The sequence below is a fragment of the Rhizophagus irregularis genome, chromosome 2 (genome assembly GCF_026210795.1).
Source record: "Rhizophagus irregularis chromosome 2, complete sequence".
In the NCBI taxonomy this organism is placed as follows: Eukaryota; Fungi; Glomeromycota; class Glomeromycetes; order Glomerales; family Glomeraceae; genus Rhizophagus; species Rhizophagus irregularis.
Genome location: NC_089430.1, coordinates 4,380,199 through 4,406,072, shown reverse-complemented (window position 1 = coordinate 4,406,072; position 25,874 = coordinate 4,380,199). Strand labels below are relative to the sequence as shown.

General features: G+C 29.7%; 2 protein-coding genes across 2 annotated transcripts; both read right to left on the bottom strand.

The window, feature by feature from the left end:
• Positions 1-3,256: 3,256 nt before the first annotated feature.
• Positions 3,257-5,206, bottom strand: OCT59_012314 (uncharacterized protein; the record flags this gene model as incomplete). Its single annotated transcript, XM_025308971.2, has 5 exons — positions 3,257-3,573; positions 3,643-4,567; positions 4,700-4,804; positions 4,877-5,107; positions 5,183-5,206. 5 exons carry the CDS (start codon positions 5,204-5,206, stop codon positions 3,257-3,259), a joined length of 1,602 nt encoding a protein of 533 aa, XP_025188581.2.
• A 9,667-nt stretch (positions 5,207-14,873) lies between these two features.
• Positions 14,874-15,350, bottom strand: OCT59_012313 (uncharacterized protein; the record flags this gene model as incomplete). Its single annotated transcript, XM_066134365.1, has 1 exon — positions 14,874-15,350. The coding sequence occupies one exon, from the start codon at positions 15,348-15,350 to the stop codon at positions 14,874-14,876; it is 477 nt and encodes a 158-aa protein (XP_065989636.1).
• Between the last annotated feature and the right edge of the window lie 10,524 nt (positions 15,351-25,874).

Sequence of the window (25,874 nt, the reverse complement as noted above, 5' to 3'; positions counted from 1 at the left end):
ACCTAAGCGAAGACAGCGATGACTCGACAAATAATAGGTGGTATTCCTCACCCAAGAAAAATTAAGTCGCTGAAATAAAAGAAAAGAAATATTATTTTATTTTGTTTCGACTATTTCCTGTTCATTTAAGTGAAGACGCGAAAAATAATTGAAAAAACAATATTTTATTTAGAAAGAGAAAAAAAAAATACTATGATATATATATACAAAATTGGACTGATGTTATTATCACGTGATTCAATAGTTTTGACGTGCTCGTTAAAAATATCAAAATAAGCGGGAGGGTGTGACACCAGTGGTAAACAAAATACGTGATATCACATGTATCAATAGTTCAGCCCCATTACAAACTCAGTTCAAGCTGAAATTAGTCGTGTCATTGATAAATACGTGTTTTGATTGTCAGCATAGGTACCGCAGCTGAAGCTGCGGTAATTATTAATTTAATATCACGTGGGGAAAAATTTTTTTTATATTTTTATATGTGCTCATATACATTATTAATATTTAAATATTAGGTAATATAAAACTATAAGTATCAAAATTTTCGATAGATAAAAATTAAGATTTGTATTTAAAAGATTTGCGATAAAAATTAAGATTTGTAATTTAATATTAAGATTTGCGATTATAAATACAAAATAAAAAATTAAAATAAAAATATATAAGAATTTCATTAGATAAATTGAATGTTAACAATGTTAACAAATTAAAATTTACAATAAAAACTAGCCAATATAAAGTAGCAATATAAAAACTAGACGATCAAAACAAAAAAGATGACACTTGGAGTCTACCATATGGTCACGTGATAGTCACATGGTAGTATCGTTAAGATTGCTAAATCAGAGGTTTCAGCAAAGTATCTATATTTGAATCCTCTTTGATATTCTTTCCGACTTCACATAAAATAAAATAAAATAAAATAAAGTATCTATATTTGAATGATATATATTTACAATATGATTAAATTAAAATGATTTAGTATTACAATAAATAACTTAATACAAATATTATAATATTAAACAAATGTTGCAGTATTATAGAATTTATGGTTTATACGTTTACAGACTCATCACAAAATCAATTCTGAATAATTAATTGTTACAAAAAAAAAAAATTTTCTCATCACTAAGAATACCATCATGCGAATGTATTATTACAGAAGATTATATCATAGTAATCTATTTAAAAAAAATTTCCATTATCAAATCTATTGTTACAAAAAAAAAATATTCTTATCACCAAAGCCTATTGTAAAAAAATCGATAGAACTATTACTTAATAGTATTAGAATGATGCCAGTTACCAGGAAGCAAAAAAAAAGTAAATTTTATTTTAACTGGGAACTAACTATTACTAATTAATCTTGGTAAATGTCAGTTACCGAACATGAAGAAAGGGCAAAGTCCGATCTATTGTTGGAAAAAATAAATTTAATGAAAAAAAAATTCGGTCTGTTGTTATAAAAAAATAACTAAACGATCTATTAAGAAAATAAAAAAAAGTTACTAAACGATCTATTAAAAAAAAATAAAAAAAAATTACTAAATAATCTATCGTTAAAAAAAAAATTAAAAAAAAATTACTGAATGAAAAAAATTCTGATTGTAAAAAAAAAAAACTAAACAAAAGAAAGGCCAAAAGTTCGATCTATTGTTTAAAAAAAATAAAATAAAAAAAATTAGTTTACAATTTATAAGTTTAATTGTCTATTAATATTATAATATTAGCAAAACTGGAAACTAAAAATATTTTATATTAATAATCAACATGGATTTGGCAACTACTATATGAATACGGAATAGTTCAGGCGTAGACAAATCATGTATTAGATTACACAGGGATTTTTTTGGATTTTTTTAGTATATTACTGAATAGATTAGGCGCGGCAGATCATGTGTTTCATATTACACAATTATTTATATACGGTAATCTAAACATGACCAAATCCTTTTTTTTGGTACTTATTTTTTTACATTAAACCGATTTCTTTCATTATTTTTTTCATTTTCTTTCGAATTTTTTTTTATTCTTTCTTTCTCTTTTCAACCCGATTTTTCTCTTCGTCCCTCCCCCAAATTTTTTTTTTCGTTTTTATTTTTTGAATTTTTTTATTTTTATTTTTTGTTTTCGGTTTTTTTCCGGTTGGCTTTTTTTTCTTTTTTTTCAAACCAAATTTTTTTTCCCAAATACATTCTTTCACCATTTAGGTTTAAATCGGTGATCGGATCGATGCTGCGATGCTGCCTTTTTTCCTATTAATAATAATAATATTTTTTAGGTTGTATCAAGCTCAATAATAGACTGACATAATTTACTTATTTATTTATTGTAACAATAGATCGTTATAATTAATTTTTCTGGGTAATTTTTTTTTCATATTAATTTATAGTAATATATTTTTTTTCTATTTCTATAGATTGTTATAATGAATTTCAGTTCTTTGAGATATGGTAACAATATATGTATTTTTTCAACAGAGGATGTAATTTTTTTAAAACTTTTAAGATAAAAAAAGATGATTTTTTTTGTGACTATGTAACAATAAACTACTTATACAAATTAATTTTGTAATGAATTTGTAAATATATAAATAAATCAAAAATTTCACAGTATCGCAAGTTAAAACATAGTTTTGACATGTGAAGTTGCACAGATTTTATTTGTACTTGTTACGGAATTTATAAAAATGTATGTCACATGTGAATAAAACATAACATTTCCATATACAGATTTTTATAGGGTAAAATCTAGTTTTCTTATTAATTTTTACAAAATGATATTTTTAATTAGTAATTAGTTTTTACTAAGGTTAAATTGATTTAAAAAAAGAAATAAAATTAAATTAAAATTGAGATTCATCGTCAAATAATTATTTAATGCATAAAAAAATATCTTAATTTGATTTTTTCGGCTAAATTTTGATGACAATACCACCTATTCACCACCTATTCACCACTTATTCACCACCTATTTAATAGCATTTTACAACTTCGTAAATGTATAAAATCTTTTAAGTTTTAAGAAATATACTGATTTTTTTATTATATTTGAAAATATTTTATCAAAATACAATAATTTCCTCTTCCGATTTCATAAAATAAAATTATTTCCAATGAAAATTCACCAAATTCACCAAAAACCCACTTTCAAAAATTATTTCTTTAATAAAAATTCATGAAATTCACATATTCACCTCCCAAAAATATAAAAATAAAATGAAGATACATACAGTGACAGCAATTGTAATTTCCTAAAACCTTCCGAACCAGAAGGAACATTTTCTTTTGACATTACGCGTTTTACTAACAAGTTGATTGAAACTTGGTGTAGATAAGGTCTCGCATTTAAAAGATAATTTTTTTGCTTGTTCTTTTGGGTTGCGTAATCTATTATTAAAATTACCAAATGATTCTTGTAAAAGACTACGTACTGTCAGAAAAGTATCTATTTCATCAACAAAATGTGACAATGTCTTTACTGAAGTAGGAATCGATGCTTGACCAATATGATGCATAATATATAGCCCTGGAGCATTAAGTTTTATTGCATAAAAATCAATTGTATATTCTAGAAAGCAATGATGAAATTTTAGGATTACATGAAGGAGCAAAGCAACAATTATTTAATTTATCTTACCTATACATTGAAAACCTAGAACTTTAATATCTGCACCTTTGTCTAAGGCCGAATCAATGCATTCTTTCATAAAAACTCCAATTCGGATTAAATCATTACAGTTCTTATGCACGTTTTCTTTCTCTGCAGGAGAGGTTACTTCACCTATAAATAACGTTCCACTCGTTTCTAATTGGTGGATTGCTGATACTAAGAAATCAGGCTGCCTCGCTCTGCCTTCTATTTTTCTAGCTTTAGTTTCCTTAAGACCTGTGTTAGGCCATTCCACTATATACTTATCAGGAAGGTGAAATAGTCCTTTCATGATGTAATCTAGATAATTAGTAATGAGAGTAATCTCACTTGGTTTACTTTTTAATTTGTGATTAGGTAAAGACTTTAAGCCATCTAAAATAACAAATCCTAGGTTTTCTTTAAGTCTACTTTCAGATTCTGCTAAGTGACCTAGCAATGAGTTAATAGCATTATCTCGTGAGATATTACTTGACTGTCTTATGATGTTTCTAAATTTAGCTTCATATTCCGCATTAAATTCTTGTTTATTTGGTTTGAGATTTTCACTTATTTTGTCTAATAAGTCTAAACCAAAGATATTCATCATCATTTCAGAATGAGAATTTGGCGAAAGCATAAGAATTGAAGTCAAAGATAAAATTTTGTGGACATTTGTCTCCACATATAAACCATCAGAATTAGCAAGTTTATATGATTCATTTTGATACTGTTGAAATAATTTTGATACATTATAATCTTCTATAACAAACTCATTTCCGTCATTACTATTATTTAAAGATAATTGAGGAACATTTCTTATAATTGTAATTTCATCATCTTCATTGTTGTCATCCAAATCAATTGTTAGCGAAAGTAATTTTTTCATTTCAGATAAAGGTGGCGAGTATGATGATTCATGATCTAACCTGGACTGAATTAAAAAAGCAATATATGTCAGTTTTTTTTAACCAAATAAGCGCGGAAAACACTGCTAAAGTTGTGCAATTACCTTATTTGTTGGTGTTACATCCAATAATTCTTCATCTCATTGCACTCTAGTGACATCAGAACCATCAAATGAGACATTACTTCGAACTTGTTGTTCCTTAGAGGTGGAACATTTTTCATGTTCTGCCATTGAATCCCAAAATGCAATGACTTCATTGGACTGACATGATATATTGAGTTAATTTACATTTCGCAAAAGGGATACTAAATAAATGAGAAAATTATAACTTACAGTCATTTCCTTCAACAACTTTTTTGCATGATCTTGAGCGAATTGTGGTAGTTCTTGGTCTTCACTCATTGGATTCAGGAGTTTCATGTAAAACCTATCGATTGATCTCTGTTGAATACTCTTTAGTTTCTGTTCTAAATTGAGCTGGTGCAGAAACTCAATGTACGTGCAGGTCATGAAAGGAGCTGATGAAAAGTATTTATGCATAGGTTCTTTATGAGGGATTACGAACTAGAAAGCAGCAAGTATAGGGTTAACTTCCTCCAGAAAATAGAGTTGATCACAACAATAGTACTAAATACTTACTTCGTTTTGATCGTTTTCATACATATTACTTTGTTATTACTGGTGTCAAAAAAAATTCAGAGAATATTTTTGTGTATTGATAAAAAGTGTGTATCAAATTCAAAAAATTATGTTTTATTGAATGGGTAGAAAAAGTTTTACTGATTAAAATCAAAAAAATAAGAGCACTTAAATATGTAAAAAATCAACTAAATTTCGTAGGGATGGCATGTGATTTAAAACAAGATATTTTAAAATTTATTGTTTTACTAGAACATTTTTTTTTTCATTTCAAAACATGATTATTGTATAATTATTATTATTTTTTTTTTTTGAGCTAAAATTGTAAGTCAATTTACTAAAATATAAAAGTAAACAGTATAAAACCAATAATACTAAAAATAATACTTAAAAAGAACTACTGGCTCCCTATCTACTATAGTAAACTAGTACCCAGACAGACAAACCCAACCTTTCCATATTGCGGAATTATATTTTTTGACACATTAAGATATTAATTCCACATTATATTTGGAAGAAAATTTTGATTGTTTGAGGGTTGGATCTACCTTCGCTATTATACTGTATGTAACTGATGTCGTATTGTTGTTATTTCGGTCAGAGCAATTCCTTACTATGTGTCCTGGCTGCTAAAATTGTAAGTCAATTATTAAAATATAAATGTAAACAGTTAAAAAACCACTGATACAAAAATAGAACTTAAGAACTACTGGTCCAGACAGACGAACCCAACCTTTCCATATTGCGCAATATATTTTTTGATACATTAAGATATTAATTCTATAATATATTTGAAAGAAAATTTTGATTGTTTAAGGGTTGGATCTACCTTCGCTTGTTATTTCAATTTATTAAAATATAAAAGTAAATAGTGTAAAAACCATTGATACAAAAATTAATATTTAAAAAGAACTACTGGCTCCCCTATCTACTACCTTACAGACGAACCCAACCTTTCCATATTACGCAATTATATTTTTTGACACATTAAGATATTAATTCATAATATATTTTGAAGAAAATTTTGATTTTTTGAGGGTTTGATCTACCTTCGCCCTATAAAAAAAGAAAATTCGGAATCTGTCCTGAAAAGTATGGAAAAATGTCCAGAAAATTTCCGTGCGTCCAGAAAACATTCGGAAACGATCACGTTTTGGAACACTTTCCGGACACACAAATTCCAGACATTTTCTTGACACTCCAGAATTTGTCCAGAATTTGTCCAGAATCGAGCATCCGGAAAATATTCCAAAACGTGACCGTTTCCGAATGTTTTCTGGATGCACGGAAATTTTCCAGACATTTTTCATACTTTTTAGGACAAATTCTGAATTTTCTTTTTTTATAGGGTCGTTATTGTACGCAACTGATGTCGTATTGTTGTTATTTTGGTCAGCGCAATTCCTTACTATTTGCCCTGGCTGTCCGCATAAATAAAACGATTATTACTGCTGCAATGTCGCTTGCTGATCTAATTATTTTCTGATTATCAAATTTTGCCCTGAATTTTTGAGCGGGTTTCTTAATTTTTCATATAAAAAGATCAGCAGAGGTTACCCTCAATTTTGGGTATATATAATAATAATAGGACCCCGGATATCTAATATAAAGGTCATAATGGACTTTTGGCCAAAAACACCCCTTTTTGCTGAAACTCAAAAAATCGTTTTTTGTAAATATCTCAGCATCTAGTAATTCAATTTTAATGAACTTTTTTTTATTTTGTAGCCCTCATTTAGCTCTACAATTTAAAAAAATGTACATCAAAATTGGACCACTGGATGCCGAGATATTTACAAAAAACGATTTTTTGAGCCCCTGAAAAATTGGCCAATCTGCCGAAAGTGTGACTTATAACCTGTTTTGGAGATATCCGGGGTCCTATAATAATAAAATAAAATATATTAAAAAAAAACAAAAAATTATATATTTTTATGGGGTTTGTTTTTCACTTGCGAAATATCGCATCCCCATATAAAGTCAAAAACAATATTCTAAACCCTTTTGGTATACTAAATAAAATTGAAAAGCAGGCAAAAATACGGCATGCTATATGGTTTTTAAAAGTGTTACAATAGGTACACAAATCGAGAATTAGAAAATTTGGCAAAGATCGGCAAGTTATTATATAAAAATTGAGGGCATATGCGAAAAAATAATATTAAATCCTATTTTTATATATAGAGGGTTAACAGTATATCTATATCCTATCCATATCATACCCATACATATCCATATACAGTCCCCTCTCAAAAGTATTCGCCCTCGATTTTTGTAATTTTTCCAAAATTGTGCATAATAAATTTATCCAATTTTTTTTTAAACGAAAGTATTTGATTATAGCTACGTTGCATGTGATTGCAGATCATTTATTATATAAACATGCGATGAAACTATAAAACATAAATATTTACCCTTTTTAACGATTTTCACATGCTTTTTTTCACACAGTTTACTCATGCCAAGAGAAAGAGAACTCACACCTTTTGAGCGTGGTCAAGTTATTGGAATGTGTAAAGCTGGAAAAAATCGTTTGACAATTAGTAATGTTCTTAAAATTCCGAAATCTACAGTTCGCGATATGATAAACCATTATGCAATTTCTCAAAATGGGACTAGTGAAAAGCGGAGTGGTCGCCCACGTGCACTTAATGATAATGATCAGCAACAATTACGAAATATTTTAAAGGAGAATAATCGTCTTACTCTTGCCGAGACTCAACAAAAATTTCAAGATTCTCAAAATAAAATTGTTTCTGAAAAAACTATTAGAAAAAACCTTCATCAATTGGGACTTCATTCACGCATTGCAGCATCCAAACCTTTTTTAAACGAATCACAACGTGTGAAACGATTACAATGGTGTATTAATCATCAAGATTGGTCAGTTCAAAAATGGAAAACGGTCATATGGAGTGATGAATCAAGATTTACTCTTTATCAAAGTAACGGACCTTGCCGAGTTTGGAGAGAAGCTGGTGCACGTTTCAATATTGAAAATTTGTTTCCTTCAATTAAACATGGGGGTGGTGGAATAATGGTATGGGGCTGTTTTTCAGGAAGAGGGCTAGGACCATTGGTTAAGGTGGATGGAAAAATGAACCGTTTTGATTATATTCAAATTTTAAATGACCATTTGCTGCCATTGGTTCATTCTCAATTTCACAGAAGGCCGTATGCATTTCAAGACGATAATGCACCCATGCATCGTGCTAAAGATGTAGAGAATTGGATTGCTGAAAAAAATATTAAAGTTCTATCGAATTGGCCTTCTCAATCTCCAGATCTCAATCCGATAGAACATTTATGGAATGAACTTGAACAAAAAATACGAAAACGCCATACACGGCCAAAAAATCTTAGAGAACTTGAAATGGCTTTACAAGAAGAGTGGAGGAGAATTCCATCTGAAGTTTATATTAATTTAATTGAAAGTATGCCTAAACGAATTAATGCATGTATCGAAAGCCAAGGATGGCCTACAAAGTATTAAATATTAAATAAATAATAAATAAAAATACATTTTTTTTATTGGGCGGATACTTTTGGGAGGGGACTGTATATATATATATCATCCCAAAATTTTCAGGGTATTCAATATTGCACAAATAGTTAAATTTCTCAAAATTTATACAATATAATTAACAATATTATACGTATAATTCTTTGTACAAATTTATATAAAAATTAACCCATTTTTTTACAATATATTGTTTTTTTTTTTTTTTTTTTTTTTAAACTGTAATGCATCTTTATTAAGGTCTATTAACTACCCTAAATTACAAGACACGTAGAGCCAACATGCTTATACATCATGTCAACCCTATAACAGAGTGTTCAGAACAAATTACAAAATACATTACAGAAAAATAATAAAATAAATACAATACCTGTCATAATAAAATATACTAAAAACTAAACAGACTATTTAATTTTTGAAACCTAACTATTTGAATTCTAATTTTTAAAGTGTAGGATTAAAAGTGAAATGCGTAATAGTGTCCAGGTCTGCCTTGTGCAGCTTCAAAAAGATGATCCCCAACGGTCTCACACCCAAACATTTTATTCCACCAAATCCCCCTTATACCTACAAAAAATAAAAGTTAGTATTCTAAACTAAGACTAAACTAAAACTAAAGTAAAAAGGAAAGAACTTTTGTTATTTTTGTTATTGGAAAATTTTCGACATGTATCACGTGACTTCGATTAAAAAAGTTCTTCCTTCGCTCTTCACTCTTCACTTCTTGTTGTTCTTCTTCTTCTTCTTTTTCTTTCCACCGTTCTTCTTTGATGGTGATGTCTCGGGTTCTAATTCTTCTTCTTCTTCTTCTGCTTCTTCATTTTCTTCATTGTCTTCTTTCACGGAAGGGGATTGGATCAGCTCTCTTTGCCTTTTTTCTAAATAAAATGCCTTGAAAGCCTTATTCCTCTCCTCTTCATCCTCTATGTCACTCCATTTACTCAGCGATTCTAATATTGGACTTTTTTCGCCAATCTTCTTTTCATCTCAGTAGCGATTTTTGTTCTCCAATCTTTGTTTGAAATTATCGTTTAGGGTGGTATATTCTTCGAATATTTTTGATTTTTTTGCTAAACTTATAATCTTTTGTCCTAAACGGAAAAAATTGTTTTTTTCCAAGGCCCAATTCTTTGCTTCGTTCCAATTCCTTATCCCGTGCTCCTTGCGTAATTCGTCTACGGCCTCAACATTAATTTTTTCCCATTCCATTTTATTGGACGTTTGATTGAAGATTTCCTTCACTTCCTTCAGCTTATCCACCAAGCTTCCATCGTGGGTTGATTCTTGATACTGAACATATTTGATTTTATTGGTTGTTCTGTAATCTTTTATGATTTCAACCACTTCTTCAGGCACTACGTTATCTTTCTTCAGTTGTTGCCCCTTATTTTCTGAAGTGTCCTTTTGATCTAGAGTGTTCTCTTCTCCTACTCTCCAGTTTTTGATCATCTCGACAACTTCATTTTCGTCTGGCGTCTTACTAGTCCTTGAGGGCTGTTCCGCTTTTGATGGATGTTGTAAGCTTTCTTTTCATGAGGCAAAGTTCCCTAATTCTCTATAAATTCTCTCCGGTGGTGTAATAGGTGTCTTCGGTTCACTTGCCAGCCGTATAGGAGAACTCATCCTATTTTCCGTAGCAGTAACCTTTTCTTTGAACTTCTTCTCTTGTGCTTTCGTCGTCGCCTTTGTCTTTGCATCACCGTCTTTATATATCGTCTTCTTGTTTCTCACAAGCCAAACTCTATTGATATCTCCTTGTGTACACGAATCCTCCACTGCTTCTTCCATTTCTTTGAGGTTCTTGAAATACCCAATCACTTTCCAGTTTTGTGTGATTTTGATAATTTTAATGAACGCCATTTTGGAAGTTTGTTGCAGTTTTTTCGTGAAGTCGTATGTATTTCCCTTTTTTATGGATTCCATTTCCTCATTAGTTAGGTCTCTCACAGTCTGCCATTGATCCCGCTCTTGTCGTCCTTTCAAATCTAATTTTGCGTCGTACCATCTGATAAAGTTTTTGCTAATACAAATACCGAAATGTCCATCCACGAACGTTTTTTCAAAATTTTTATTCAGCGCGATTTTTGCCTTAATGGTTTTGTATTTGTATTATCCTCGGATTTGCAGTCTATAAACCATTCCTATCTTCATTAGATTTGTTCTTACGTCATCTTCGTTCCAATATTTTGGTATATCGTAGAAAAATATGTCACGTGCCTCCTTTGCCTGCTGATCATTACTGGTATTTTCAGGTAAAACTGGTATCTCTAAAATTTCTTCCCGTTTTCTCCTGTTTGATGTCGATCTTCCTTTTTTAGATTTGTTCGGCTGATCAAATTCTTTGTTGACGCCAGTTTTAACCTTTTTTAGTTCTGATCTCGTTTTCTCTACTTTTTGCGAAAATTTCCTTATTTGTTCATTTTTCTGCGATATTATTCATTCTTGTGTTTTCTCCAACTTCTCTTTCTTGTCCATCATGTGATCTTTCCTCCGCAGTTCTTCTCACAACTTTGAATTTTCCCATGAGAGTCTTTTTATTTCATCTGTATAGATATCGAAAGAAGTTGCTGAACACTTTAAAACTATTTCTTGTATAGTCTCTTTTCTGCGTACAGCGTCGTTCTGTATTGACTCCAGGAGGTTTTGTTCTGTTTTACTGAAACTAAAATCTCTTCGTGCTCTTTCTTGGCCTTTTACCGTAGTTCGTGAGTTCGCACTAGAAAAATTTTTTGTTTCTTTTAGAAACCTATATCTATATTCTGTAAATTTGTATGCTGACTCCATTTTTGAGGTTTTTTATTTGGGTTTTATTAATAAAAAGACTCGTAAAAGACGTTTTTCCTTCTGCTAAAAATTTTGGGCAGAATGATCGTCAGAAAGAGTTCCCCCTCATCATCCCCTTCTTTTTACAATATATTGTATGAAAAATACATTATATATATTAAATTTGCAATTAATGTGCATTTTCAGGGTATGCAAATCAAGTTTTTCATGTACAAAATATTGCATATTTTTTACATATAAAAAAATTTCCTGATGATATATTGTAAAAAAAAAAATATCCAATGGATTTTATTTGTATCATTATAGGGAATCATGTGCCTTTATCAACAAGAGTAAAATTTTGACCTGTGCCACTTATAATGCACTTTAAATTAGAGCATCAGGATATGTTTTTTTCTTTATTTACATACGAAATCCGTGATATCATACCAAATTTTGGATATTTTTTTTTTTAAATTAATTCGTGATCCGGATGTAAAAATTCGTAAATAATAAGAACACAAAAGACAAGTCATTTTTTAATTTTTATCGGAAGGGAAATGATACTACCTTACCCATAAAAATGCCAATTAAATAATTTCATACAAAACCTCGCCCCATTTTTTGATAGTAATTTTTACTGATTTATAATCAGATCTCGAATTAATAATTTTTTTATTTAACAAAAAAAAACTCATAAATTTTTTGATACATTACCATCCTGCTATTTTGAGATTTAATCATAAAAAACTAAATAAACTTTTTAAAATGATAAATATAATAAAATAAAAGTTGCATAACTTCATATGCCAAACTGCATTTTGGTTTAGTTATAAAAATATAATATGAAATTACAAATAAAATCTGTGCAACTTCACATGTCAAAATTATGGTTTAATTTTTATTATTTACAAATATATAATAATAACTGATAATGAATAATAATATATACTATAAAAAATCTTCTCATATAAATAAATTACCTTTATATATATATTAAATAAAGAAGTGTTCTTTTTATTCTTTATCGCTAGTTTTTACATTCTTAAAAAAATTAAGTTTGATATTTTTCAAATAAAATACTTATAACATGACCACCTCTTTGACAGTAGTTTGTTTTATTAACATTAAGCAAGACACATCGGGATATTTTTTTTGATTTTACATAAAATTTTTGAAATCTGTGATCGTTGTACCAAATTTTTATTTAATTGTTATTTTTTTTTTAAAATTGAGTTTTTATTTTATAAAAATACTATCATTAATTAAAATTATTTTTATTGATACATTATTACCATGATCCTACTATTTTGAGATTTACTAATCATAAGAAACTAAGATAAAAAAAAATGTAAAATTTTTAAAATGATAAAATACAATAAAATAAAATTTGCATAACTTCATATGTTAAACTACGTTTTGGTTAGTTATAAAAATAATAATAAATAATATATATACTGTAAAAAATCTTCCTCTTTATTTAATATATACATATAAAGGTAATTTATTTATATGGGAAGTATTCTTTTTATTCTTTATCACTAGTTTGACATTCTTAAAAAAAATCAAGTTTGATACTATTTTTGAAATAAAATACTTAATAACATGACCACCTCTATGAAAGTAGTTTTCTAATTAAGCAAGACACTGACCGGTATAAATTGGATACGTTTTTTATAAAGTTCTTATACGATTTTTTTCCTTAGAAATAACGAATCATGATAGTCCGTTGAAAGGATACGGAAAAATGCACAATTCTGTATCACTAAAAATATGGTTTGGATACGGAATTTGCATGGGATTCGTATGGAATTTACATGATTTAATCACTTATTTTATCATGAAATTTATACGATTTGGCAACTGAATTTACTATTTATACTAAAGTTTATTATAGTTGTATTTACATAAATTACTTATTAAATTAAATAAAAAATAAACAAAATACAAATATATGATGAAAATTCCCTTCCTTATCAAAACCACCTATTACAACCAAATATATCTATAAGTCCAGGTTCATTCAGAGTCAAACGACCTAAAAAAACAAAAAAAAGAAATATAAGAATGTTAATTTAATTGGAACATGTAAATAACATATAAATGAAGTTTCTATTAAGACAGCTACAAAAAAACAAAATCTTATGAAAATTAACTTTGGTATTACTTATGTGGTAATTTTTTTATTTTTATGTTTCAGAATATGCTAAGTCGTAGTACAAATTATCAGAACAACAATAAATATACAAATAATACTGCCGTGAAAATAATTCGAACACTACGAACCAAACCGCAAGCTAGTAAACCAGACAGATGATGACTCCTGACCTTGAAGAGGAGAGAAACGGACCTGATCCAAGATCAACCCCAGAACTCCCCCGCCAACATGGAAAGAAATAAAAAAACTAAGAAAAACATAAAAATACTATCTAGTATATATCTATATTATATTTTATAACATTATAATAAAAATTTTCAAATAAATCTATTTTATCAAACCAAATTCGATCTCTATGAGATTCCCAAGAACCTGAATGTAAAAAATTACTCGACGTCCACCTAATAATGTGTGCGTCATTATCAGAGAACCCACCGCTATGGCTATAAGGGGTGGAGTGATTTTGATTAAAATAAACACAATGAATGTTCCTATGTCAATTATCGTCCTTATTCAAATTCAGACGGTTATAATGTAGATTGTGATGTTGTCTGTAATATTTCTTTTTTTGTTTGTTAATATTGACACAGGTCAAAAAGTGAAAAATCAGGCACCAATCGGTCACCAATCAGGTAGCTGATTGGTGACTGATTGGTGACCGATTGGTGCCTGATTGGCATTTTCGCCAAATACCGTCACCAATCAGGCAGTTTGCTAACTTTTGATCCAGTGATCAGAAAAGAATGAAATATAGCTCATTGGAATCGCCTCAGCAAGACGAATCTAATGGTAATAAAATCGCATTTCTAGGATTAATACTTGATGAGAAATTTAGTAAAATATAAAATAAAAATGTATCATTTATATTTTATTTAATTTTTTATTAACTATTAATCCTAGAGATGCGATTTTACTACCATTAGATTCGTCTTGTTGAGACGATTCCAATGAGCTATATTTCATTTTTTTCTGATTACTAGATCAAAAGTTAGCAAACTGCCTGATTGGTGACGGTATTTGGCAAAAATGCCAATCAGGCACCAATCGGTCACCAATCAGGTATCTGATTGGTGACCGATTGGTGCCTGATTGATGCCTGATTTTTCACTTTTCGACCTGTGTGAGGCTGCGATCCCGCAGCGTTACGGTGATTCCAAATATTTGTATCAATATTCTCCATAATGATATTCATAAATTTAATGAATAAATCAAAACGAATTTTCTTTTTTGATATATAATTATGAAATATATCAGTGAGGTCTCTGAATAAGTAAATAAAAAGGGTGACTCTTTAATAAAAAAGGATCCAAATTTGTGTTGAAAATTTTTGAGTTATTAATAGTGATTTTTAAAGTCAAATTGCGTTCAGCATCGTCATTCATCAATAGTTCATATAATGTGTCAGATGCATTAGAAATAATTTGTTGTATAGTTGTAGTATGAGCTGTACAAAGGCCTATATGTTCATTATTGTCTTTTACAGCGTTGCATTTCACACAAGGGATTATAACTCGGGGATATAAGCGAAGGTAATTTCTTTGTTGTATGTCATTGGTAGGGTGTGTAAAATTGCATTTTTTCATTTTATTACCTTGTATTTTTGATAATTTAGCACTACAAGGTGTGCCTAGAGGGTTACTGTTGATCCATTCATGGGTGAAGTTCCAATCTATATCATCATCTGTTAACGATTGTTCAATTAGTTTGAGTTTGGAATTGTTAATCATTGAATTAAAAATTGTAGGTTGGATAACCGTATCTGACCATTTTTGTACATTTCTATCTATTACAAATATATTATTCCAGGTAATCAGACCTAGACTATTTTGATGAAAAAATTTGTGATTAACAATAATGGGATCTTTGATATGAGCGCCAGCATTTGCTAGTTCGTTAGCTTTGTTATTCAACAAGTTGTCACTATGTCCTTTGACTTCAGTTTATGTAGAGTGACCAATAAATTTTTGATATTAATTAAATAAAAAATTAAATCCCAGATCAAAAAATTCTTTTGTTTCAATTTTTGTCGTGAATTTAAAATAGGAGATAATAAAAATTTGTTGAAAGTTGTAATACAATTAGCGGAATCGGTATAAATGTTCAAATGACTATTGAAAGGTACGACAATTATAGCCGCAAGTATGGCCATCGCTTCACTTTTTGTAGACGATGGGAAAAAAATCGTAGAGCCATGGAAAGAAAGTTTTGGTGTATTAGGTTGACACTGAATCCAGCCATATCCACTGGAGCATCTGGAGGTTCCTATATGTTTGACTGAACCATCTGTATAAAAAGTCAATAATGTTTCATTATCTAATTTTAAAGCGATGGACTTTAACTCTTTTTTGATATTCTTATGACAGAGTAAAGCTGAATCAATGTGTGCGTAAATTTGTGATAAAAAATTTTTTCCTTTTTCTTTAATAAAAGATGACGAATCAATAGAATCAGGGGTAATAATATTTAAAGGTATTTTTTCTAAATTTAAAAAATATTCATAAGCTATATGCCTAAGAGAATGCAAAGGTTTAGTAACTACATAAAAAGGAGTATTATTATAAAAATTAACCAAAGATTTATAAGAATGTGAAGATTTTTGATAAATTTTAATAAGTAAACGTTGAGTTCGAATGGCGATAACGCATGTTGTACTTATTGGTTATTTTAGATGATAAAAATTAATTTATTATTGGCTATTAACTAATATTAATGATTGTAATTTAAGTAGTAAATTCATTGACCAATTTTATGCTCAAATTATGCAAGTTCTATGATCAAATCAATATAAATTCAGTGTAAATTATGGTCAAATCATGAAAATAATGCATTTTGTGATATGGAATTGTGCATTTTCCCATATTCCTATATAGATTAAATGTATTATTTTTAAGAAAAATTGCAAAAAACCAAGCTCACTGCTATATTTAATATTTACTTGTTTATTTACAGTATATGGGAAAAATTTTTTTGCAGTATGTATTATTATTTATTAGTTTAACATCATGTGAACTAAGTTACACAGATTTAATTATTTGTATTTTCATATTATATTTTATTTGACATATGAAGATATGTAATTTTATTGTATTTTATCATTTTAAAAATTTTATTTTAGTTTTTTATGGTTAAATCTTAAAATAGCAGGATGGTAATGTAAAAATACTACTAGTTTATCCAAGAATTTGGTACAATATAACGATCACAGATTTCGCAAAAGTTTTTAATTTTATGTAAATCAAAAAAAAACATATCCTGATGTGTCTTGCTTAATTAAACAGACTACTGTCATAGAGGTGGCCATGTTATAAGTATTTTATTTCAAAAATATCAAACTTGATTTTTTTAAGATGTAAAAACTAGTAATAAAGAATAAAAAGAATACTGTCTCTTTAATTAATATACAGTATAAAAAGGTAATTTATTTATATGAGAAGATTTTTTTACAGTATATACTAGCAGTTACGAATGTAATATAAATAATGAGAACAATGAAACTAAAAAAACAGATCCCTCACCTCTGCAAAGATATTGTAGTCAACCTACTGAACTAAGTGACTTGTCATTGTTTAGGTTATACCTGGAATACAAGGTAGTGAAAGGAAAATAGGTAAAATGCAGTAAAGAAAACGTAATACGTGTCTGGCCGTGACAATCTCCAATCAAAAATGGTCCTCAGTTGGAAGACTTTTGTCGTATAAAAGTTCTCTTATATGTTCGCTATAGAGGTATCCTTAGCCTTACAGAGAATGATACACTTTCGTGAATAGACTTATATAACCGGCATCTTTCAAAAATCAACAGTGATCCTAGTGACTAAATTGGATCTGCAGTGGATAATCTTGAGGAAATGGATAGTAATGATTTAGATGATGATACCGATAACATTGCACAAGAAGAGAATGAACCTCAAGCTGATTGGATGGTACTGTCCGAAATGATGCCAAAGAGACGAAACAACAATTTTACCGATTCTTTAGGTAACCGTGATATTGACATAAATCATGACTGGGTTGGTGAAAGTTGGTCACGATTTCCTGAATTTGAAGAAGCAGAAAGTTTCATTCAGTGGTAATTGGTGACAGTGATGCAATTCAAGTCAGGAATAATTTAGCAGTAAAACTCTAAATGATAAACAAAGGATAATATTTGAAAGAATCGAAAAACATTACATTGCTTCAACTTCAAATGAAAATGTAGAACCTTTGCGAATTATTATTATGGGTACTGCTGGAACCAGCAAATCTTACCTAATAAATATCATTCGGGAAAGGTTGCAAGAAAGTAGCATTGTACTTGCTTCAACAGGCGTTGCAGCCTTTAATATTCAGGGTAGTACTATACATTCAGCGCTTTCCATTATATGTATACGGAAAGGATACATTTTGTATACATTTTATGTACGTTTCTATAGATTCTGTATACAAATTCCATATATTTAATAAGCAATTCATTTTTGAACATTTTTTAAAAAAACTAATGTATAAGAAATGTATACGGAAAAAATTAATCATGCGGAATGTATACGGAATTTTTAAACTTAATATTTTTAGAAGATAATCTTACAAAAATTCCGTATCATAACACGAGATCACATGATTGTTTATTGTTTTGTTATGATACGTTTTTTGTTTTTTATATAAACCTCCAATCTTCCTTTCTGTCTTTCCTTTCCTTTCTCTTTCTCTTGTCTTATTTTTGTTATTTTTTCTAAAATTTTCTTCTTTCTTCGTCACCCCCTTTTAAAAATATTTTTTTTTTTCGTATCTCACTTTAAAAAAATTTTTTTTTCATCACTTTCCTTTGAAAAAAAATTTTTTTTCGTCACTCCTTTAAAAAAAAATTTCTTCTTTCTATTTCTATTTCCTCTTTATAAAAAAAATTTTATTTTTCTAACTTTGACGTCCTCCCTTTAAAAAAAAATTTTTTTTAACTTTCCTAACTTTGTTACCCCTCTTTTTAAAAAAATATTTTTTTTGGTTTATTCTTTATTCCCCTTTCTTCTTTATTTATATTTAATTTCATAGGCCAGCAGATTTTTTTTGTGAGAATATTCAGTTTCTTTCTTCTTTTTTGTAGATCAGTTTGGGAGTCCTTTTCTTTTTGTAGGATGATTCAGAATTTTTTTCTTTTTTTAGGTCAGTTCAAATTTTCTTGTTTTTTTGTAAGTTGGGTTCAGATTCTTTTCCTTTTGTAGGTTGTTTCAGTTTTGTTGCTTCAGAGTCTTCTTTTTTTGTAGGTCAGTTTTGGATTTATTTTGTTGTTTTGGTTTCTTTTTCATTAGACGCCTCATAATTTTTTTCTTTTATGTAGGTCAGACATTCTGGAGTTCTCTTTCTTTTTTTGTAGGAATGCTGACCTTTGGTGACTTGGACAATTGCAGATACTATATGAGGGGGGTTTTTATTTCAATCTTTTTTTTTGTTCTTTTAGGTTGTTTGACTCCAAATGAACCTGAACTTATAGATAATTTTGGTTGCAATAGGTGGTTTTAATAAGGAGGGAATTTTCATAATGTATTTGTACTTTGTTTATTTTTTATTTTTTATTTAATTTAATAAAGTGAAATTAGATTTATGTAAATACAATTATAGTAAACTGTAATACAAATAGTAAATTCAGTGACCAAATCGTATAAATTTTGTGATAAAATCAGTGATCAAATCATGTAAATTCCATATAAATCCCATGCAAATTCTGTATCCAAACCATATTTTTAGTGATATGGAATTGTGCATTTTTCCGTATCCTATTATGATACGTTATTTCTAAGGAGTAAAAATCGTATAAAACTTTATAAAAAACGTATCCAATTTTTTTATAGGGATTCCTATAATATGCAGCACAGATTATACTTTACTAAAAATGGCCAATTTTTTGAAATGATTTTGGAATAATTTTAAAATACTACAAAAATACATTTAATACATCAAAATGTTTTTATTATATGTTTGCTATTATTTTGTAATTATATTGTATCTAGGTCTATAAAAATAACTCAAAATAATATCACAATAATTTTTTAATGTTTTTGTTATTATTTTATTATTATAATATAATTAACTTTGATATTATTTTAATATTTTAATCTCAAAAATACCTTAAATATATCTTGATATATTTTAAAAATTTTACAAAATAATTGCACAATTGTTTTGAAAGCCATTGTATCTAGGTCTATAAAAATATTTCAAAAAATTGGTCATTTTTAGTAAAGTAAGCTTGAAGGCGAATCTCTGAAAAAATTACAAAATAGAATGAAGGATATTAAATATCTTATCATTGATGAAATGAGCATGGTAGGTCGTCACTTTCTTGCTATAGTTGATATGAGATTGCGTAAAGCATTTCCAAAACATTCCAATCATAATTTTAGTGGGCGGTCTATAATCCTTGTCAGTGACTTTGGACAGCTACCTCCAGTGTGTGATATTCCCATGTATTCTCAAGATCATCGACCATCAGATTCCTTATTTGAGGATGGACGTAATATCTATCAGCAATTTCAAGAAGTTTATAAACTTGAAGCTGTACAACGACAACTTGGTAACTCAGATAAACAATGCCAATTTAGGAACCTTCTGTATCGCTTACATAATGAAGAATCTACATTAGCTGATTGGGAATTATTAATGATGCGAATCCCAGAAAAATTGCCAGAATTAGAGAAACAAATTTTCAAATTTCATCAGTATTCTCACAACACGGGAAGAAGTTGATAGAATTAATGCTGATAAACTTCGGTCACTAAACCAACCTGTCGCTAAGATTGGAGCAGTTCATACGGGTGGCTTTGAAGCTTCGAAGGCTGATTCAAATACAGCAAAAAATCTTGATTCTGGAATATTATTAGCAAGAAACGCACGTATTATGCTCACTGCAAATCTTTGGGTTGCCACTGGAATTGTAAATGGTATCATGGGAATAATAACAGATATATTATATAAGAAAAACCTGAGCACACATCATTACCTAATGCCATTCTAGTTTCCTTTGACCAGTATTGTGGCCCAACTCTTACAAACTTGGATGGAAGTGCGGTTGTACCTATTGTTCTTATACGACGTATGTTGGAAAGCAAGTCTGGTGTTTTCTCCCACCTACAATTTCCACTTTCTCTTGCATAGATCTTGGCAAGAAGGAATTTGCCACTGGTTTACCATTTGTAACAATCTCCCACATTCGTTCTCTCAATGATATTATTTTCAAGCAATTTGGTTTTAACAGACTTGAGCGTATAAAAACTGTAAAAGGCTAAAAGAACGTATAGCGGAAGAAAAAAGGCTAGCTGAAATGGAAGCCACGGTGCAAAAATAAAAGTTGATAAAATAAAAGTTTTTTTTTTGTTCAGATTTTAGGAAAATGTGCGTTAGTAACAAAAAAAAAAAGTTTTTTTTTGTACGCGTAATAGTATTATAATTGTTACAATCATACAAATGGTATAATATATGCAAGTGTTACATGATTATATATTTATTTGGTATACTACAGGGGCATATAGTAAGTATAGTTACATAAAATCGTGAATCGTGATACAAATTATAAAAAAAGAAAAAAATTTGACGATTGTGACAGGGACAAAAATGGGGGTTAAAACAAATTTTGTTAATTCAGTACAGTAAATAGTCCTTCGCTAATGCTACGGACAATCAATCAACTCAAAATTGAAATTTGATCATGCCTTTACAGAAACTTTAAGTTTTCAAATGATATCATTTCGATATCATTTCAATATCATTTCAATATCGATTTAATATCAATACGATATCGAAATAAAGTATTATCACTTCGATATCATTTCGATATTAAATCGATATCGAAATGATATCAAAATGATAATAGAAATAATATCGAAATAACATCTTTAAGTTTAATTTAAAGATATCATTTCGATATCATTTTAATTATCATTTTGATATCATTTCGATATCGTTTTAATATCGAAATAATATCGAAGTGATAATACTTTATTTTGATATCGTATCGATATTAAATCGATATTGAAATGATATTGAAATGATATTGAAATGATATCGTTAAGATAAACTTAACGATATCGATTCTATATTGATTAAAAATGGTAAGTTTCTGTAAAGTGAGATCAGTGTAACCTAGGGATGCTCATGGTTCGAACCGAGCCAGTTCGGTTCATAGGCGGTTCGGCTTGGTTCAGTTCGTGAGTGAACCAGGTAAACCATCGACTCACGGCTAAATTCTGTAATTCTGGCCGGAGTTAACTAATGTCATGTGATATTACACTGATTTCCAAAAAGAAAATCTTGTTTCTTATAAAAACCGAAAATGAAAAACGGAAGCTACAAAAAAAAAAAACTCTTTCCCCTTTCTGTTTTTTTTGTTAATATTCCGCAGTAACCTATTTTTTCTCACGAATAAATTTTTTTCAAGAGGAGAGGACCACGGGGTGGCCTCCACAGAAAGGCTTCCTCTTATTTCATCTGTTCTTTGAAAGAGTCTGAGATGGGAAATAACACTATCTCTATAGATAATATGCCACTAGAGGCTATTTCTTTCCCTTCTTTACAAAAAATTTCTACAAAATCCACTTTTCATAACGAATATAGTTTTCTTATTTCGGTGAAAAAATTTCACGTGAATAACAACACTCGTACCGGTTATAACAAGATTTACGAATTTAGACGCTCAAAAAGTTACTTTTTTGAGCTTGCCAATCAATTTTCAGGCACCAATGATATTCACCTTATCATACATACAAATGATTACAACATGCAGACTAAACCGACCCAGTATATTTCAACGAGTCCATTTCCCAACAAGAAATTCCAAATTAGTAAAATGCTCACGCACTTCTTTTCCTTACAACGAGTCATACCACGAAGAATACAACAAAGATATTTTAACCTTATCCGCCACAAGCTATTGGATCGGTTTAATATTATCCGATCCCGCGTAGGCAGTACTCTCTTACCTGATAATGAAGATCACCCTCACCTCGGAAGTCAACATAACAAATCTTCCAAAACTTTCTTCAACTTCTCGTACAAGAGATATCGTTTTCGCTTCGGCTGTTACATACCTTGCCGATGCTTGATGACTTTAAATAAGTCCAAAGATATATCTTTTTGCCATGTCCCCAGTCCTTTTGTAATGACTAATGATCGTCACGCTTGTGTCGATCATCAGAAAGAATTCTTTCGAAATCGACTCTTTCATTTTATCAAACACGATAGTCCACGAGATCAAGTCTTGTCTAATAACAAGACTTCTCACGCTACACAGCTCTACAATAGATGGAAAGAAGGCACAGAAAAGGAAATTTTTTCGCGACGCCTTGGCATTGAATTCTCTATGAAATACTTGGCCGCCAGTAATAAAAACATCATACGCTACAATCACCGTTATATGTATATGAAACGGTTGTTTAATTTCAAATTTATACACTCACCTAATCCGAACATAAAAAAGAAACAACAGAAGCGTTTCAATCGATCTTGCAATAGAGTTTTTAATACCCGTTACGATTCCTCGTGTATTAGTTTTGAAGAGAAACTTAAAGCTGCTCAAGCAAATCATTTTATTTTTCACAAACATCAAACTATTCACAAAAATCTCTCGCACCTCACCTATTCGAAGAAATCGGCAATTTCCGATGCTAATAGTTACCCATTTAACATTCCTTTTTACGAACTGATAATTGGACCTTCGGCCCCTAAAGAAGACCTCCTCCTAGATGAACCCGCTTTGGTGTTCTCCGGGGTATTCAAAGTTGATTTACCTGCCAATACACCTTCACTGAACTTAAATTCATCAGGAACCTCGATGAACAATTTCAACTTTAACAATTCTATAGACAATTTGACGTCTAAGGATATTTTCACTTTTTCACCACATCCTGCACATACCATGGTCCCTACAGTAGAAAACTACAATCCGTTTCGCAAGTCCTTAGGTGACCGATTTAAACCCTTCGTCCCTAGATCTCCCATTTATGATCATTTCGGTCATTATTTACCGCCTGAATCTGACGGATGGTTACAAGTTGTTAAGAAATCCTACGCATCAAGAAACAAACCCGACCCGGTGGTCGAGCTGCAACAATGGCAAGCAAGTAAAAAAAAGAAAAATCGGCTCAAGCCTAAAGAATATCAATGTCGGCTAGATGAGGCCATACGCCAATCAACTCTACACATTTATCACGGCACTAGTGCCAAACACGTTAAACGTCTTCTTGCTACTACGACCCATCTTACCACATTACAGACAACATATCACCGGTACATGTCCTATGCGACCAGCGATTGCTCAGAACGCATCTATCAACATGAACTTAAACGTTTCCAATATTATCTGGATGCCCCTCCAAAAAATTACATGCTCCCGCACCTCGAGGATATCGCCTATAATGACACCTCCGACGATACTAAATGCCTCGAAGTTCGTCCCAAGAAACGGGACACTCTTACTAACCTCTGTGATCGTTATCTCCACAGAGACCGAATTAAACATATACGACTGGATACGGGTTACCCTATTGACTCCCCTGTTTCTAGTTTGAACAAATCTTAGATTTTGTTAATTTTAATTTACTTTATATTTACATTTGTAATGAGTTCAAAATTTTAACAGCTCCGTTCCTTCAGTTTCACTCTGATCAACCTTACCCCTTATTAGCGTGAATTGAAGTTTAATGAATTTAGAACAATTTAGAATAGTGTGAATCATTCCACCTCTGACAGTATTTACAGGTGGTCACCCATGTGGGTGAAAAGAAAAATACGGGCCGTTACTTTTTATGTTTTGGTTGTTTCATTTGATAGTCCGTTTTAGACTCCAGGTTATGCTTGATTGTTCTATTGAATAATAGGCAAGACGACCCCTTCAGGCTCCTCCTGAGAGGTTGGGTAAAACACTAGCTTTGAATTTATTGATCTTTTAGACCATGTCTATTCCTATTTAGCGTTCGACCCCAGTCGAGTCTATATCATAAAAATAAAAATAAAAATAAAAAAATAAAAACCGAAAATGTGTTACACAAACATTCCAAAAATGGTATGCCACGTGATTTACAGATAATTTTGGTAGCTTTTGCCAAATTTTGGAAGTTTCGGCTAAGTTTTGGTAATTTCGGCCAGTTTAGAAAGTTTCGACCAGAGTTTCAGCCAAGTGTTTTAGTTTTGGAAATCTAAAATTAGCTTTGGTAAGCAATATTAGATTTTGACTATCATTAATTAGATGATCTAAATACTATAAAAAATCAATTGAGTCGATGGTTCACCCGGTTCACTCGCGAACTGAACTGAACTGAACCGCCTATGAACCGGCTCAGGTTCGAGTCATCGGTTAGTGAACCGTGATCATCCCTAGTGTAACCCAACCAAAAAAGCTGATTGAACAATTATGAACTGGCCTATTATAATATTATAATGATATAAATTATATTTAGAATAATGTAGCTTATATTAATGATTTGACGTTTGAGTGTAGAATGAAATTTGGATTAATTAAGGAAGATTATAACTAATTTTCACTCCAGGCGATTTAACAATTTTTCACCTAGGATGATTTAACTTATATAATTTACCCGGTGATATCACCTCATTATTAAATTTGTACATGCGTACTCAGATAATCTTTTTTTCTTTAGGTCCTTTCACTCTTTTGCACAGCACTCAATGTACGTTTTCTTTTTTGCTTCTTGCATTTTGTATCCTACTAACTTTATTTTGTTTTTTAGGTCTTTTGGTTCTTCTCTGAAATTAGTTGTTTCTTATTTCATTTTACATCAATCTTAAACTTTATAACCAACTTCGGAAAAATATTTGAATAATCAAATTGTTCATTTCATTTATTATTATTCTTTTGATACTCATTTTACTTGATAATTATTAATTTAACTAAACCATTTGAATTAAAATCTTTATTCAAAAGTCTGGTGATTATTTAGAGAATTTCGGATATAGATTCAGTTATAATTATCTATTATTAAATCAACAATTTCTTTAATTTTTTTTTGATTTTTATGAATTTGAAAATCAAAATCAAACTATTTATCCAGCGTTCAATTTAATTGTAAAATTTTTAATCATCTTTCTATCAATGTCGGTCAATTTTCCTATAGTATGTTATATTGATTTTTTTAAAAAAATAATCACGGTTATCAAAAAAACCGTTATAATCAAAAAAAGTCAAAAAAGTGGTATAACAAAAAATTAAATAAAAAATAATTCAAAAAAAAAACAAAAAAATTAAATAAAAAAATAGTTATAATGGGAAAA